The following is a 15,019-nucleotide window of genomic DNA, read 5'->3' on the forward strand; positions in this document are numbered from 1 at the left end:
GAAATTTCTTGATCCAAGGGAGTTAGAATAGATTTATCTCTAAAAGGTCCTGCCAGACCAACCTGGTTTCCTTCTGTGAACCAATTACGACCTTACAAGATTGTGCTAACTCAGTTGATGTTGTTTACTTGAATTTCAGTAAGGCTTTTGACAAGATTCCCCATGATGTTCTGCTAGGTAAACTGGAAGACTGCAGGCTGAATTTTCAGGTGGTTATGTGGATAGGAATTGCTTAGAATACCACAATCAAAGAGTAGTTGTCAATGGTATTTCATCAGATTGGAGAGAGGTGAGCAGTGGGGTTCCACACAGCTTGCTACTAAATTTGGTATTTTTCAACATGTTTATCAATGATCTGGATGAGGAGGTGGAGGACTACTCAAATTTGCAGATGAAACCAAATTGGGAGGAGTAGCAAACACCAAAAAAGACAGAGATAGAGTTCAACAAGATGCAATTGAATAAATAGTGCAGTGTTCTATATCTAGGTCACAAAAATGAGAAGCATGTATAATGGATGGAATATACACTTCTGCGTAGCAATGTATGTGAATGATATCTTGGCATACTTGTGGACTGTAAGCAAAATCTTCCAGATGCCTGGAAGAAGTGACGAAATGGCTCAAGCAGAGTCGTCTGAAGCTCAACCCTTCAAAGACGGAGGTCCTGTGGCTGGGTAAGAAGGGACTAAATGAGGAAGCACGCCTACCCAACCTGGATGGAGTGTCTCTAACAGTAACCCACTCCACCAGAAACCTGGGGGTGATCCTCGATGCCTCCCTTTCCATGGAGGCACAGGTCACAAAAGTAGCGTGGCAGGCCTTCTACCACCTACGCCAAGCCAAGCTACTAGCGCTCTACTTGGCACCAGAACACCTAGCCACAGTGATCCATGTGATGGTCACATCTAGACCGGACTTCTGCAACTTGCTCTACGTAGGCCTGCCCTTATGCTTGATCCGGAAAATGCAATTGGTCCAGAACGCAGCGGCCAGCATACTCACCAATACACCGTGGAGATCTCATATCCGGCCTGTACTTCAACAACTCAACTGGCTTCCAACTGAATTCCGGATCAAGTTTAAAGTTTTGGTTTTTACCTTCAAGGCCATACACAGTCTGGGCCCAGTGTAACTAAGAGACCGTCTCTCTGCATATACCCCCAAAAGAGCATTACGCTCTGCCAATGCCAACTGGCTAGTGATTCCTGGCCCCCCAAAAGTATGTTGGACTTCAACGAGGGCCAGAACTTTTTTCTGTCCTGGCTCCCACCTGGTGGAACGAGCTCCCAAGAGTTCAGGGCCCTGTCCAAACTCCCAAAATTCTGCAAGGCCTGCAAAAGAGAGCTCCTCCACCAGGCATTTGCCTGAGACCATCAACAGGTCCCCCCTCAGACATCCCTCCATGGCCTGAACCAGTCTGTCCTCTCGGGGACCTTGGCTGGGTTCCATTCCTGTTGTATTGTTTATGATCACTGAAATTGCATTATTGGGTTGTTGTTGTTGTATTTGTTTATGTTATGTACTAATTCGTTCCATGTATCCCCCATGTTGTATGTAAACCGCCTGAGCCATATGGAAGGGCGGTATAGAAATCAAATAAACAAACAAATAAATAAATAAATAAATATGAGCAGACTGTGTGATTCAGTGATTTAAAAGGCAAACACATAATATAAGTTAGTCCCACTGTATTCTATATTGGTCAGGCCACTCCTGGAGTATGTGTGCAGTTCTGGAGGCCTCACTTCAAAAAGGATGTGGACAAAATTGAGAGGGTGTAGAGGAGAGTGATGAGGATGATCTGGGGCCTGGGGACCAAGGCCTACGAGGAAAGTCTGACTTGATAATTTTCAGCCTGGAGGAGGTTGAGACGAGACATGATTGCTCTCTTTAAGTATTTGAAAGGTTGTCTGTTGGAGAAGGGCAGTAAGCAGTTCATGTTGGCAGCAGCGATGGACCCACAGTAATGGCTTAAACCATGTGCAGAACAGTACTGGCTAGATACCAGAAAAAAAGTTTTCACAATTAGGCTACATCAGTGGGTACAGACCACTGGCAAATGCTAGAGCTGATTTAGCTCTATGCTTGTCTGGGATTAAAGCCATAGGCTCACCTCCTCTGTTATATGACTAGATACATTGGGGAGCACAGAGAATCTTAGGGTTGCCCCGAACCCCGGTCTCCCCAACCTACCATTAACAAAGAGCCACAAGAAAGGTCAGGATCCAGCATGGGTACAGCAGCAAGTAGTCTGACTGCTGGAGCTGCTGAAATGAAGACAGAGTTGGTCCCCAACACACTGATCAACAGGCCTATGGCAGGAGGTATAGGAACACTGTTGGAAGGCTCCACTGGGAGAGCTTAGCAGATAGTGGCCCAAGTGTGCAACATGGTGGCCAAGGCAACAGGCACCCTGGCAGAACAGTGTAAGAACTGAGCAGAGTCTTTGTATCATCAGTGTTCCCCAGATTTGAGCACTTTCTGAGGATAGAGGATATGGTCAGCCCTCCATCTCTGCTCAGGCCATGATGCCTGGCAGACATAGGTGCACTAAGCCCACAACGAAGCCCACAACGAAGGGCAAGACCTTAGGCCAGATCAGGGGAGTTGGGAGCCAATAGCCACCTCCAATTGTCAAGCAGCAGGAGCTGGCTCTCTGGGAAGGAGGGGGTGGGATCATATGGGGTGGGGAACGCATAAAAGGAGGTTCCTTAGAATAAGCTGGGGAGGAGTGTGCTGGTGACCTTTGGTTGCAGTATTTTAGCCAGAAGGAGGAGGAGATGGGTTGATCAGCATCAAAGAGCCTCGTCCTTGCTCCCAGGAATTCTATCATTTTCTCTTTCTCCTCCCACTGTCATGTCAAAGAAGCTTTTCCTGAAGTCTTCAGGAGTTACTTCCTGAAGTCCTTCTTGTACTTAATTCCACCAAATCTCTGTTCCCTAAGAGATGGGGGAGAGGGGCCTTGATCATCCCATTCTCTCTTGCTAGACCTATTACCATCTCTAAAAAGGTGTCCAAGGTGAGGCTGGAAAGCAATTAACTTGACTTCACCTCTCCTGCCTAATCTCTAACGAGAGAAAAACTTTTAAAAACTCATTGTGGAGGTTTTACTCAGTTTAAACCTCCCCCCTCTCCAAACTGCCTTTTCACAATATGAAATTAGCTGGTATTCGGGTGATAAAAGTCTGGGACCAGCAAAAAAAGCAATTCTAAGCATGCCATTTTGGATTGCAGCTGAAGGTTACAAGAGGGATATAGTATGAGAAAGTGGATATTTCTGTGTGCAAAGTCTGAGATATGTGTACATTACCAGCTTTTTATTGCAACAGAAACATTATCAGAAGCTATCTGACAAAGGAACTAGATTTTCATTTCTCTTTGTAATAATTGCCTCATCATCACACAATACTCCATTTCAATGATGAGAGCGGAAATGCTTCAAACAGTCACTAACCTTTTCTAAGATATTAGTGCAATACCAGTAGTGAACTTGGAAAGGGTCAAAAACAGCCTGTTGTTCTTTGTTCCTTAGCGTGAGATTCAAAGATCTGATGTTTGCAATGTTGTCTTCAGAACATTCCTCATAAGTCAGCTGTTCATACAAATACTCCTTTAAAAAAGGAAACCCAGATGGATATTAATAGCATTCAGCAAAGCCAATTAAACAAATTTTTCATATATAGAAACAACATGAAAGGGAGTTTTCATAATCTTCTACATTTTATGTTTTTAAACAAATATTCAACCCAAAGCACCTGTTCAGTGTTTTAACTGGTAATTTATGCTTTTGCTAATAGCTACATATTTGTGACATGAACTATTTTTTCAGTAACTAGTATAATATAATTTTTGTTTTTCTATTCTTCATTGAAAACAATGACTAGTACGAGGCATTCAGTTACGTATATGGATTATGGAAAACAAGTGTTGTGAACTAAAAGTCCTCCCTAAACAAATGAGGCAACAACATAATTTACGATAATTTCTGATGTGATAACTTCTGTAGCTAAGATAAAACAATTCAGGAGTATAGCTTGTCCAATGGGGAAAAGAGGAACAGAGCTGATAGTCAGCTCTACCTAGCCACAAAAGACAGTTTATTTAAAATGTCATTTCACTTTTATTCCACATTACCACATTGGTATGTTTACCAACTACAGTGTCTATTTTCCCCTACACACCCAATATTACAACCATCAGAGCTACCCATTCTCATGAATATATAAGTATGTAATCAGTATCAATAATTTTCTAAACGCTATTATTAAATTTTGCAATTCCTTACAACAATAAAAAATTCATACTGCTATTCTATGTCAATTGTATCACAGTCATCTCCAGATTTGTGGATTAGCTAGAGGACATTCTGCACATATGACATGCAGGGAATAAATGTATTGCATGACTACTTTGGAAATTTTTAACCAGAGGCTGGAGAGGCTGATTCTGTGAAGGCAAGGGGTGGTAGGTTACAGTAGATGAGAGATAGGGATGTGAGTGTCCTGCATAATGCAGGGGGTTGGACTAGATGACCCATTAGATCCCTTCCAACTCTATGATTCTATGAGGATTACTTTCCCTGAAATAAGCAACTGTGTATATGTTGAAGAATACACATACTGATCGTGCATCAAGTTCTGTGGTTAATAATAATTTATAACAATTATTATTTCAATATTGCATTATTTAGTCTGTACTTATTAGATAAAGTAAAGGTGTAACCATTTTGTGACAAAGATTGAGAAGATCTGCTTTGGAAATGATCTTTGGCCCATTTTTATCAACTACTTCTAAATGTCATACATCATAAGGCTGGTGATAAACTGCATTTGTGTCCTCCTGTTTCAATTTATTATTTATTTCAACAGGCTAGTTGGAGTAATGAAAAAATGTTCAGAATGAGATTCTGGGACCAAGGATAACTCTTAGGGGGATTAGTAAAATGCCAGGTATTTATTTAAAATCTGCAGCTTCTATTTGGAACATTTATTCCTTCTATTATGTCTTTGGAAACCCAGTTTAATGTGTACAATAAACAAATGGAATATATTTTTAATGAATGCACAAATTTCATAATTCTCCATTAGTTAACTATTACACCCCAAAAATACTGAAAAATAACCTTATCCAAAGTATACATGCATATTTCTAAAAAATTTCAAATTCCTATTGCAAAATTATACATAAGAATTTGATGTTTCAGGAGTGAGTACAACTTCAGTCTTTACTCAGCTTTAGCTGCATTTGATATGTGAGGCTTTCTCAGGAAAACAAAACAAAACGAGCAAATACAGGAAAACCGCATCCAAAAGAATATGAGAAATAGTTTAATCATACATGTTAGTAAAATGATCTTACTGTTTGGCAGTGTAGTTTAATAATTTTTAATGTACTGTATGTGTATACATTCATGTGGTATTTCTCTTTTCATGCATATGTTATGCGCTGCTTCTAACTTAGGGCAACATTGAGATGGATGAAATAACTTATTACTTTTTAATTTTATTTTCCATAAAATAAAAGATAACTGATTTTGTAACACTATTAATTTCTGACTGTTTTAACTGCTAACATATCCTGTGGTCTATGCAATATAACTAGAAACAAGTTAATGAAGCATGTCAGTTTACCTTCATGAATAAAAGGCAGATAATTTCCTCTGAAGTAACTTTTTCTAAATAAAAGCAGAAACACTTAAAAAGAAGTCTAACAGTGCAATATTGAGTTTTGTATTGACTTTACAAAGCATTATCACCTCCTTGACTAACCCTTAGCTGCCAGCAGACGCTGCCTCAGGCCACTACACACCTAATTGCTCGGTAAAAAAGGCCGTTTCCCTACCTCATTGAGCTGGATGATGTGATAAATTTGCCTCAGGTATTCACTGCCACCTGGTTTGTGGCAGATATCCAGGACCATCATGTTTATTTTCTGCTCAGCCAATTCAAGCTCAATAGCTTCCACTTCTAAGCTTCTACCAACTTCTGCTGCAGTAACAGTACTAGAGGGGATGGGGGGAAAACCCATAAGTATCACAAATAATCACCAACAATAATGCTACTAAAACTCAAGAATATTAATACAGAATAGCAACACAAATCTATAATCATATTCATAGATTTGTCTGGCAGCTGATAAAACTATGAAAATGTATCTTTCCGTGAAGTTCAAGTATTCAAAACTACTGATTAACATTTGTTCCCTCACCAATATATAGTTTTATAATTACAGTTGTGTAAAAATTGTTTTAATCATGTTAAACTGTAAAATTTTATTTTAAAAAAGCAAATCAAGCATACTAGTATAATAAAGTTATTTGTTTTCTGTTAGTGTAAAAGTACCACAGATAAAAAGTATTAATATTCTTTATTCTGTAGCATTGTGTTACCTGTTGCGCAATATATGAAACCCTGATTAAATGCCACAGAAGTAGTTATTTTACTAAGTGCTGGCTGGAAAATCAATATCTTAAAAGGTCTGCAACAGCCTACTTACAGAAACTTTATATCACTATTTGCTTTGAAAAAAATTAAGAATGTACTTTCCATTATTGGTTTGAAAGAGAAGATAGTATCTTTCCCCTTCTATTTATGATACATTAGCCATTACTGTATGATTCAAATCTTGCAGTTTGCCATCTCAAACCACTGTGGTATTTTAAGAACTATGAAAACTGACAAAACTACAAATTCATGGGACAATCTTTATAGCAATCATAATAATACAGCCTACAATATAAGCATTTCTGAATGAAAATGAGTTCAGCAAAATGTATTATGGAAGATTTTAGCAGTAAATTGCAATTCAATATTTAAAATGTGACAATATTACATTATTTTTCTGCAAAATTTATTGGATCTGGTCTCTGAAATGCTACACAGCTGCTGGACAATAGAAACAATGTGGCTTCACAATATAGCATCAGGCCTTGCTAGACAGTAAATTACTTTAAAATATTGTAAGTTGCATTTTATTTCTTTGCTTAAGAATAGGAAATATTTTCCCTGAGAGATTCACAAGAGGAGAATATACTAACATCCTTAATATATTTTAAAGCCAGTATAGAGATACAGCTGAATTTTATGTCAAGCTGCTTAGAAGATGACATTGAGAGAGTTGAGGCCATCTGACAAAAGAGTGTATCAGTGTCAGAACCCATACTGTATCCTTTCCTGTCCATCACTGTGCAGGTGAAGCAGATGATTGGATTCAGTCAGTGCTGTGATTAATGAGTTCCTCTTTGGATTTGGGACTGCCTATCAATCATGTCATTAGGGAGAATGTGCCCTGAAAGAGGCAGACCTCAGCCAAGGAATAACTGCATTCATCTTAATCTTTATATGTACCCAGTCAGGCGACTCAGGGTCACTATGATGAAAAATAATAATCTTCAACTCAACAAATTACTTTGCAAAGACAGACACTTCTTTACTTTTTTGGGATGGGTGTTCACAAAAATTTTAGTGAGCTGTTTATAACTGGGGTGTTAACAAAAATAGTGCAGGTTATCTTAATGGATTCTGTAGATACAGAGTCTGGCAATTACTATAACTGCCACTTTTCTTGTTGGGCTTTCTTATCGGTTGCATTTGTTCATCAGCATTGTTTTACTCAGCCAAAAAATTATTTGATCAGCATCAATATTTTAAAACTTGTTTTTATAACTGAAGAATAACTGGAAAACATTATTGTAATAGGGAAACAGGAATACCACTTATTTTAAGTTAATCAGTATGTGTTTAAATTAGCCAAAGTACAAAAACTGAGGGGGGTATTTTATTACATATATGTTAATCATAAAACATTTGAATAAGGGAATGATTATAAAGCTAGACATTTACCACTGATTCAAAATTTGTGTAGCCATTTAACAGAATCGAGTTTGTCACAGTCCATTAGAAATATTATTGAGATTTGTTTAGCAAATGAGCTTGTTGGTAATGGACACTTTTCTTAGACACCATTCTGAAAAATAATTTGAATTTCCAGCTTTGCCTCATTTAGATAAGACATGCTTTATATCTACACCAGGAGGCCCACTAAGGGATATTCTCAACCTCTCTGTCTTCTGGGGAGTTCCCTGAGGCGCTGAAGAAGGCAGTGGTTAGTACCTTACTGCAGAAACCATTGGTGGATCTGCAGGACCTGGCCAGCTACCGCCCAGACTCACATCCTGCGTTTCTGGGTAAGCTGGTTGAGAGGGCCACAGTGGACCAGCTCCTGGCATTCTTGGAGGAAACTTCAGCACTTGAACCATATCAGTCGGACTTCTGTCTAGGCCATGGGGTATTGGTCTCCCTGGACGATCTGAGACGCCAGTTGGATCGGTGCGGTTTGGCCATCCTCATGATGTTAGATTTGTCAGCCACATTTGATATGGTTGACAATGAGTTGTTGGCCCACTGCCTTGCTAAGGGAAGGGAAAGACCTTCAATGGCTGATCTCTTTCTTGCAGAACCAGAAACAGAGGGTGGCAGTGGTGGATGAGCTGTCGCACTCTTTCCAACTCCCTTGTGGGGTCCCACTGGGGGCAGTGCTCTCTCCTACACTTTTTAACATCTTTATGCGCCTTCTGGCTCAGCTGGTTCATCTGCACCAATATGCAGATGACACCCAGCTCTTTCTCCTTATGGACAGCAACCCAGACTCCCCTATGGAACCATTCACCAGATGTTTGGAAGCTGTAGCTGGGTGGCTTGACTAGAGTCACTTGAAACTCAACCCCTCCAAGACAGAGGTCCTATGGCTATGGAGGAAGAGGGCAGGCCAGGAAGCATGTTTACCCAGAAGGTGACCAGAATTAAGGGACCATAAGGCGGGACGGACGGCGCAGCAGTGGTGCAGGCGGCACCCAGCCACCCTCCCTCTGACTGGGCTCACCGTCGCCTCTCGTGCGCCTCTCCTGTGAGCCTGTCTTGTGCCCCTGTGCGGCATTGGCGCAGATCAGGTGGGGGCCAAGGACAGGCCTCTGCTTGGTGTACATGCACAGGCCAGCCACAGGGCTAGCCAGGGCAGAGTGCCTCTGCCGGCCATCCTGCTGGCCGGGGAACAGGGAGGGAGGGAGGGGGCTCTGGCTCGTGGGATTTTAAAGGACCCAGGCGGGACCCGGGATGAAGACCTGGAAAGCATGAGTGTGCCGCAGGAGTCGGGATGGATGGGCAACTTACCCTTGATGGCTTGCTTTCTATGGAGGTGCAGGTCACAAGGGTAGCCTACCAGGTATTTTACCATCTACGCTAGGGGAGGCTACTAACACCCTACCTGTCCTCAGAGCACCTGAACATGGTTATCCATGCAGTGGTCACATCCAGAATTGATTTCACTCTCTGCTGGCCTGCTCTTGTCTCTGACACAGAAATTGCAGCTGGTACAAAATGCAACTACTAGGGTCCTCACAGGAACATCGTGGAGGGCCCATATCCAGCCTGTGTTGAGGAAGCTGCATTATTTTCCAGTTGTGGCCTGGATCAGGTTCGATGTTTTGGTTTTGACCTTTAAGGCCTTGTGCCATCTGGGACCCACATATCTGAGGGACCACCTGTCATCTTATGCCCCCCGCAGAACTTGCTGGCGGCACCTGGCCACTGGGAAGTTTGCCTGGCCTCAACAAGGGCCAAGGCCTTTTTGGTCTTGGCTCCAACCTGGTGGAATGAGCTACCAGAAGAGCCTAGGGCTCTGCAGGAACTCTCTGGGTTCTTCAGGGCCTGCAAGACAGAGCTTTTCCAACAGATCTTTAATTGAGGCCAGAGCATGGGGAGATCAGATGAGCCCCCTCCAGGTTAGATCATCACCAGGCTAGGTCATCACCTGGTAGTGGATTGCCGGCACACATAGTTTACCCCTAGGATGTACAGGGAGGGAGCTAGTGGATCCGGGGGTAGGAGGATAGCTTTTTGCCACCGGGGTTATGTATTTTATGTGGGGTTTTATTACTTGTAACCCGCCAAGAGACAGCATTGCTGATAGCAATGGGTAATTAATATAACAATAATAATAATAGTACTAATAATAGAGGCTTACAGCCAAGAGGTATATTTTGGTTGCTAAATTGCTACACACTGTGATAGAAACTCTCCCTCCTTTACTGTTCACTCCTTTACTGTTCATCATTGGCTCCATTTATATGTTGGTTGTAGCAACTCTCATGCAGTAGATGTATGATTCCAAAAAAATGTGAACCACCCTATTCACATAAGATGTACGCATGTTGTTATCTTGTTCGCATGACTCCCCAGCACCCAAGAATAACCTGGGCTTCCATATAAATAAACACAGTAAATTGGGAAACTGAGATCATTGGGAAAGAGGAAAAGGGAAGGGCCAATGCTTCCATGGCTCAGTTTACCTTACCCAACACTTCTTTCTCTCTTCCATGTAATTTCCTTGCTAATCTCACTATTCATTGCAAGCCCTCATTACCATCAATGTAATCCATTATCAGATTATGACCTCAATCCAACAGTAGTTAGTCAGATTTAAATGCTTCTGCAATCCGTGCCACTTTAGTTATAACTAACTTTAGTTGGAGCAGCTCCTGTGTTTAATTATAATGATGTAGTGCACATTTCTGAAAGGACTACCTAAATTGTATAATGGGAACTTCTCTACTTATGTGTAAAACTATCCAGGGTATCTTTCAGATTAAATATTTAAAACTGAAATTGCTGTAATATTTTCTACAATATATTTCATCTAACTGGTGTTTTTAAAATAAAAAATAGTCTATGATATTTGATTAATATCACTTTAAATTTCTGTGGTAAAAATTTAGAATCTACCAGTTACACACATTACTGATTAGTTTCTGTTTAAAAAGCCTTCCAATTTCAGCAAGGTTACAAACTGAATGATGTTACTATCTTAATATGGTTTTATGTATGGTTCTCTGTTATAATGTAAACCGCCCTGAGCCTCCGGGGAGGGCGGTATAGAAGTATGATAAATAAATAAATAAATACTATATTACTCTATCATTATGATCATGAGTGGCAACCAGTGTAGGACTCAATTTTGTAGTACCATCTTCACTGTTACAATTCTGCTGACAGTCATGAGTCAGTTTATTCAACAAGCTGTATGAACAACTGTGAACAGCAAACACATGAACTTGCTATACTGAGTAAGACCCTTGCTCTATCCAGTGTGTTATTGTCTGCTCTGACTGGCAGCAAGTATCCAAACTCTCAGGCAGAAGTCTGTCCCATGGTGAAAATATTTAACAGGAAATTATATCACATTCCATTAAAATAGTTCAAATAATTCACAGCTATAACAAATTTAAATGCATTTTTCTCCCAAAATATTCTTGTGTTTGAATCTTAGGGTCATGTTCTTCAATCAGAAATGGCTGGATTATTTTTTTCTGTGACTACAAAATGTATCAACTCCCCTCTCGATATGTTGTGGTGCAAAATTCAACATGCTTACTTGTTTCTAATCAGAAGACCAGAAGAAGCCTTTATGTAAACATATCCTATTTAATGTAATCTCCGTAGCTAAATCCATTACCAGAATATATGTAATGAAAGTTCAAACATACAGTGGGGGGAAATACAATTTTCCTGGTTTTCAGTTTATCCTAATAATCAGATTCCTGTGGGAATTTAGTACCTGCTATTAGAAATATTTTTCCTATCAAATGTTTTATTATGAAACGGGTTCCTAGCAATGAGTGACAGGGAAAAATGGAAACTAGTATACTGCCTTACCAGTCTATGCTTAGTTTTCTTGCCTTTAGTAACTGGTTTTCAATCCAGTTTGGTCTTTGCTGTTCAATGCTCCATATGATTTTCTGTGTCACTTGGTTAGGGCTATTCTTCTTTTTCCCCATAATGCTTTCCAAACATATACGAACCAAGCTAAGCTTCTCTTTGCTCCATCTGTCAAGTGTTGTACCGATTAAAAGTTCTGTGGTGCTTCCTTCCTCAAATATCTGACATATAATTACAATCAAGATCCAGACAAGGACACCATTTTTTTTTGATTCAACACAAGTTTTTGGCATTTTTCTCTCAGACAGAAAAAAGAAATACTTAATTGGAGGAGGCAAACATGCAATCACCGTAGGTAGCTTGCTGATTACAATAGATACTGCCTGAGCGACAAGTCTTGTGAAACCTTTAAGAAAATGAAATAAGTGATTAATACTAAACACTGTTGTTTTACATGCAGTTTTGAACACTGCCAATGTCTAATTTTAGAAGTAACTGAGATATTTCACGCAGATGCACATGGTAGATAGGACTGGCATCATCTTTTGTGGCAAAGGAGCAAGCTCTCTCTTCGATCCATTCTACTATGCAGATAACGAATGGACATAGGGAGATCTTATTTATATCTATCTCCACTTTTTTTTAGGGGGAATAACCACACAATCTGGTTCCTCGTATAAATAGGTACTTGTCTGTATTAGCCAGTTCACTTTAGATAGCTATGTAATATGGAGAGTGAATTTGTTCCTTCCTTATAGAGGATAATACTAAGTACCAGTTTAAGCCAATGTATGAACCAGGATATATTCACCTTGTATTGGAAAGGTTGTTGCTCCTACCACTGAGAGACCTGAGTTAAATCTCTACTAAAACGTTAACCTCTCAATGCAGCCTGGGGCAATTCACTATCCCTTAGTCTAACCAACTTACCCCACAGTATCATTGTGGAATTAACCACTTAGCAAGGCTTGGAATTAAACTTAACAAAGAAGCTAGGATCTATGCACATCAAGGGGTTTGCTCACATCCTTTGGGATATATCTCAGTGACTCTCAGTCTAAAGATATAACATAAACCTCCATTTAGCAACTTGAACATATCAGAAAACTATTCTGTCTCACAGTCTCTTACTCCCTATACTATTATGTCATTTCAGACAGAAATTACTTCCACATTAAGGTCCCTTTCATAAAAGTGTAAAACAGGAATATAAAGTAAATATTTTTCCATTGAAATAGCTTTACCTATTTCCTCTATACATCAAACTAATTAAACATTTAAATTAGCATATGAAAATTCTGGACACTTTGCTATTGTTTTGAACAAAGTTAAGACTTTTAAACTTGTTTTAGAAACAAGAGAAAAAGGTTTCATGCCAAGTTAGTAGAGCCAGCCAATTATAAATGCCTATATTACAAATCTATGACAAAGTACAATCCCAACATGAATTATGAATTAAACCTGTGATAACTTATTTACACTCTACAAAATCTATCTGTTTAATAAACTGTAAAACAAGAGAAAGGAAAACAGGTTGTTGTTTTAATAATTGTAGACCTTTGACTATCACTATCATTGTATCTTTTTACCACAGATAATATAAATCTCCCAAACAATTAAAAATCTAAAATAAATGACCTGTTTACCATTCTTCATAGTGAACATAATGGTTCTGTGACAGCCAGTGGGGTAGTGAAAACCCTGAGGCAAATATTAGTTTTTAATTTTTTTAATGAAAGCCTTGCGTCCTACAAATGACCCAATGAATACTGAAAGGTTCATTTTTTTCTCCCCAAGAGGCTTAGAACCAGACCAGACACCATGGCAGTGATGGTTGTTGCCATTTTTAATAAGAATTTGGCCATTTAAAAAGGCATTTAAAGATGCTCAATGGCCACAGCATAGCAGACCAGGTGATTTTATTTGCTCACCATACACCTTTTAAAAGAATTTTGGAAATCAAACAGCTTATCAGGGTTCTCCTCTTTACTTTTCCTCATGTGCATGAATGCTTCATTACAATGGGGGAAAGTTCTATACTTGGGATCACTAGAGCAGCAGGATAAGTAAAACCTGCTCAACACTACATACCTTGAGAAGGTTTCTAGGTAGGTGAGTGTGGGAATGAATGCATCTTTTACAACTGCATCCAGGATATGAAGTCTGCACCCTGTCTGTCTTGTAAAAAATTCCTGCAGTCCTTGCTTCCTCCCATCATTACAAAGACAGACATTTTGTTAATTACTTAGTAAGGAAGTAACTACATTAAAATATGTCAACAATTCTAGCAAAACTTCAGGAATTATCTTACCAGAATTGTTAAATCATACCATTTAACTCTAATTCTTTCAGTTTTATGTTCTCATTAAATGGATAACCATTATTTTGACAGGTTATAAGAAAACAACCTACATTTCCCAGATTCTTTCCTCTTCATTTCTCTAGGAGTATAATTCCATTCCTTTGGAACAGTATTCAACAAACTTTCAGGAACTGTTTGCTTGTGTTTATAGGTTCCATAGTTCTCTGTTGTTTCCCATGAATGCATCAAAGAAATTATCTGCTTCACTATACCCTTAACTGAATTCATCAGAGTCAGCTTCAAACATCTGATTATCTCCGGTTCCAATTCAGCACAACTAGAAACTTTGGAAGCAAAATAAAAGACATTAACTAAGTTGAACCATGAAGAGAGCAATCCCAAGCAGAATCCTACTAATACCTATTCAGTGGGGAAACATCAGCTCCTTGCCTCTGTCTATCCACCTGTTAGAATTTCAAGGTGGGCTGAGCAAGTTGGGATGCTGATGTAGAGCATCAGTGCAATTGCCACCACTGGGTGAAAACTGGCCTCCATGACTCCTGGTTCAAAGGGAGGTGGAGAAGGGTCCTTGTAACTGGAGCCAGAACAGATGAGGAAGGTGTACCCTTGCCACTAGAGCAAGTTGTCGCTGGGAACTTCCAAGGCCAAGGCTATTCAGAGCTCAAACCAAATTTATCTCTGTCGCCATCCTTCTACTTTCTAACTAAAAGATGATAAATTATTACTACTCAACACACTTCCTGTTTCTCCTCTTGAACAAACAGGTTCTGATGGGTAGTTTGATCTGCTTGCAGTGCCATCCTAAGAGCACTTCCCAGGACAAAGCCATGTTGAATAGACTGGAGTAGAATTCTGTACAGATCTGCTTACAATTGCTCTCAAAATTAAATATTCAATGATGCAAGCCATCTAAGAAATACAATATTTGTTTATTGTTAAAACATTAAACAATTTTCATGATATTTAGTAATTATCACCCCTAT

General features: G+C 39.5%; 1 protein-coding gene across 7 annotated transcripts in view; it reads right to left on the reverse strand.

The window, feature by feature from the left end:
* Positions 1-15,019, reverse strand: part of KIAA0825 (KIAA0825 ortholog) — a 242,669-nt gene that overhangs the window by 126,708 nt on the left and 100,942 nt on the right. For all 7 annotated transcript variants that reach the window (XM_077347603.1, XM_077347605.1, XM_077347604.1 and 4 more), the window contains 4 exons: positions 14,126-14,359; positions 11,711-12,119; positions 5,844-6,003; positions 3,457-3,612 (listed from right to left, as the gene is read on the reverse strand). In XM_077347603.1, coding sequence (XP_077203718.1) covers positions 3,457-3,612; positions 5,844-6,003; positions 11,711-12,119; positions 14,126-14,359 — 959 coding nt within the window. The remainder of the gene's footprint in view (positions 1-3,456; positions 3,613-5,843; positions 6,004-11,710; positions 12,120-14,125; positions 14,360-15,019) is intronic.

Source organism: Paroedura picta, chromosome 7 (assembly GCF_049243985.1).
Source record: "Paroedura picta isolate Pp20150507F chromosome 7, Ppicta_v3.0, whole genome shotgun sequence".
Taxonomy (NCBI): Eukaryota; Metazoa; Chordata; class Lepidosauria; order Squamata; family Gekkonidae; genus Paroedura; species Paroedura picta.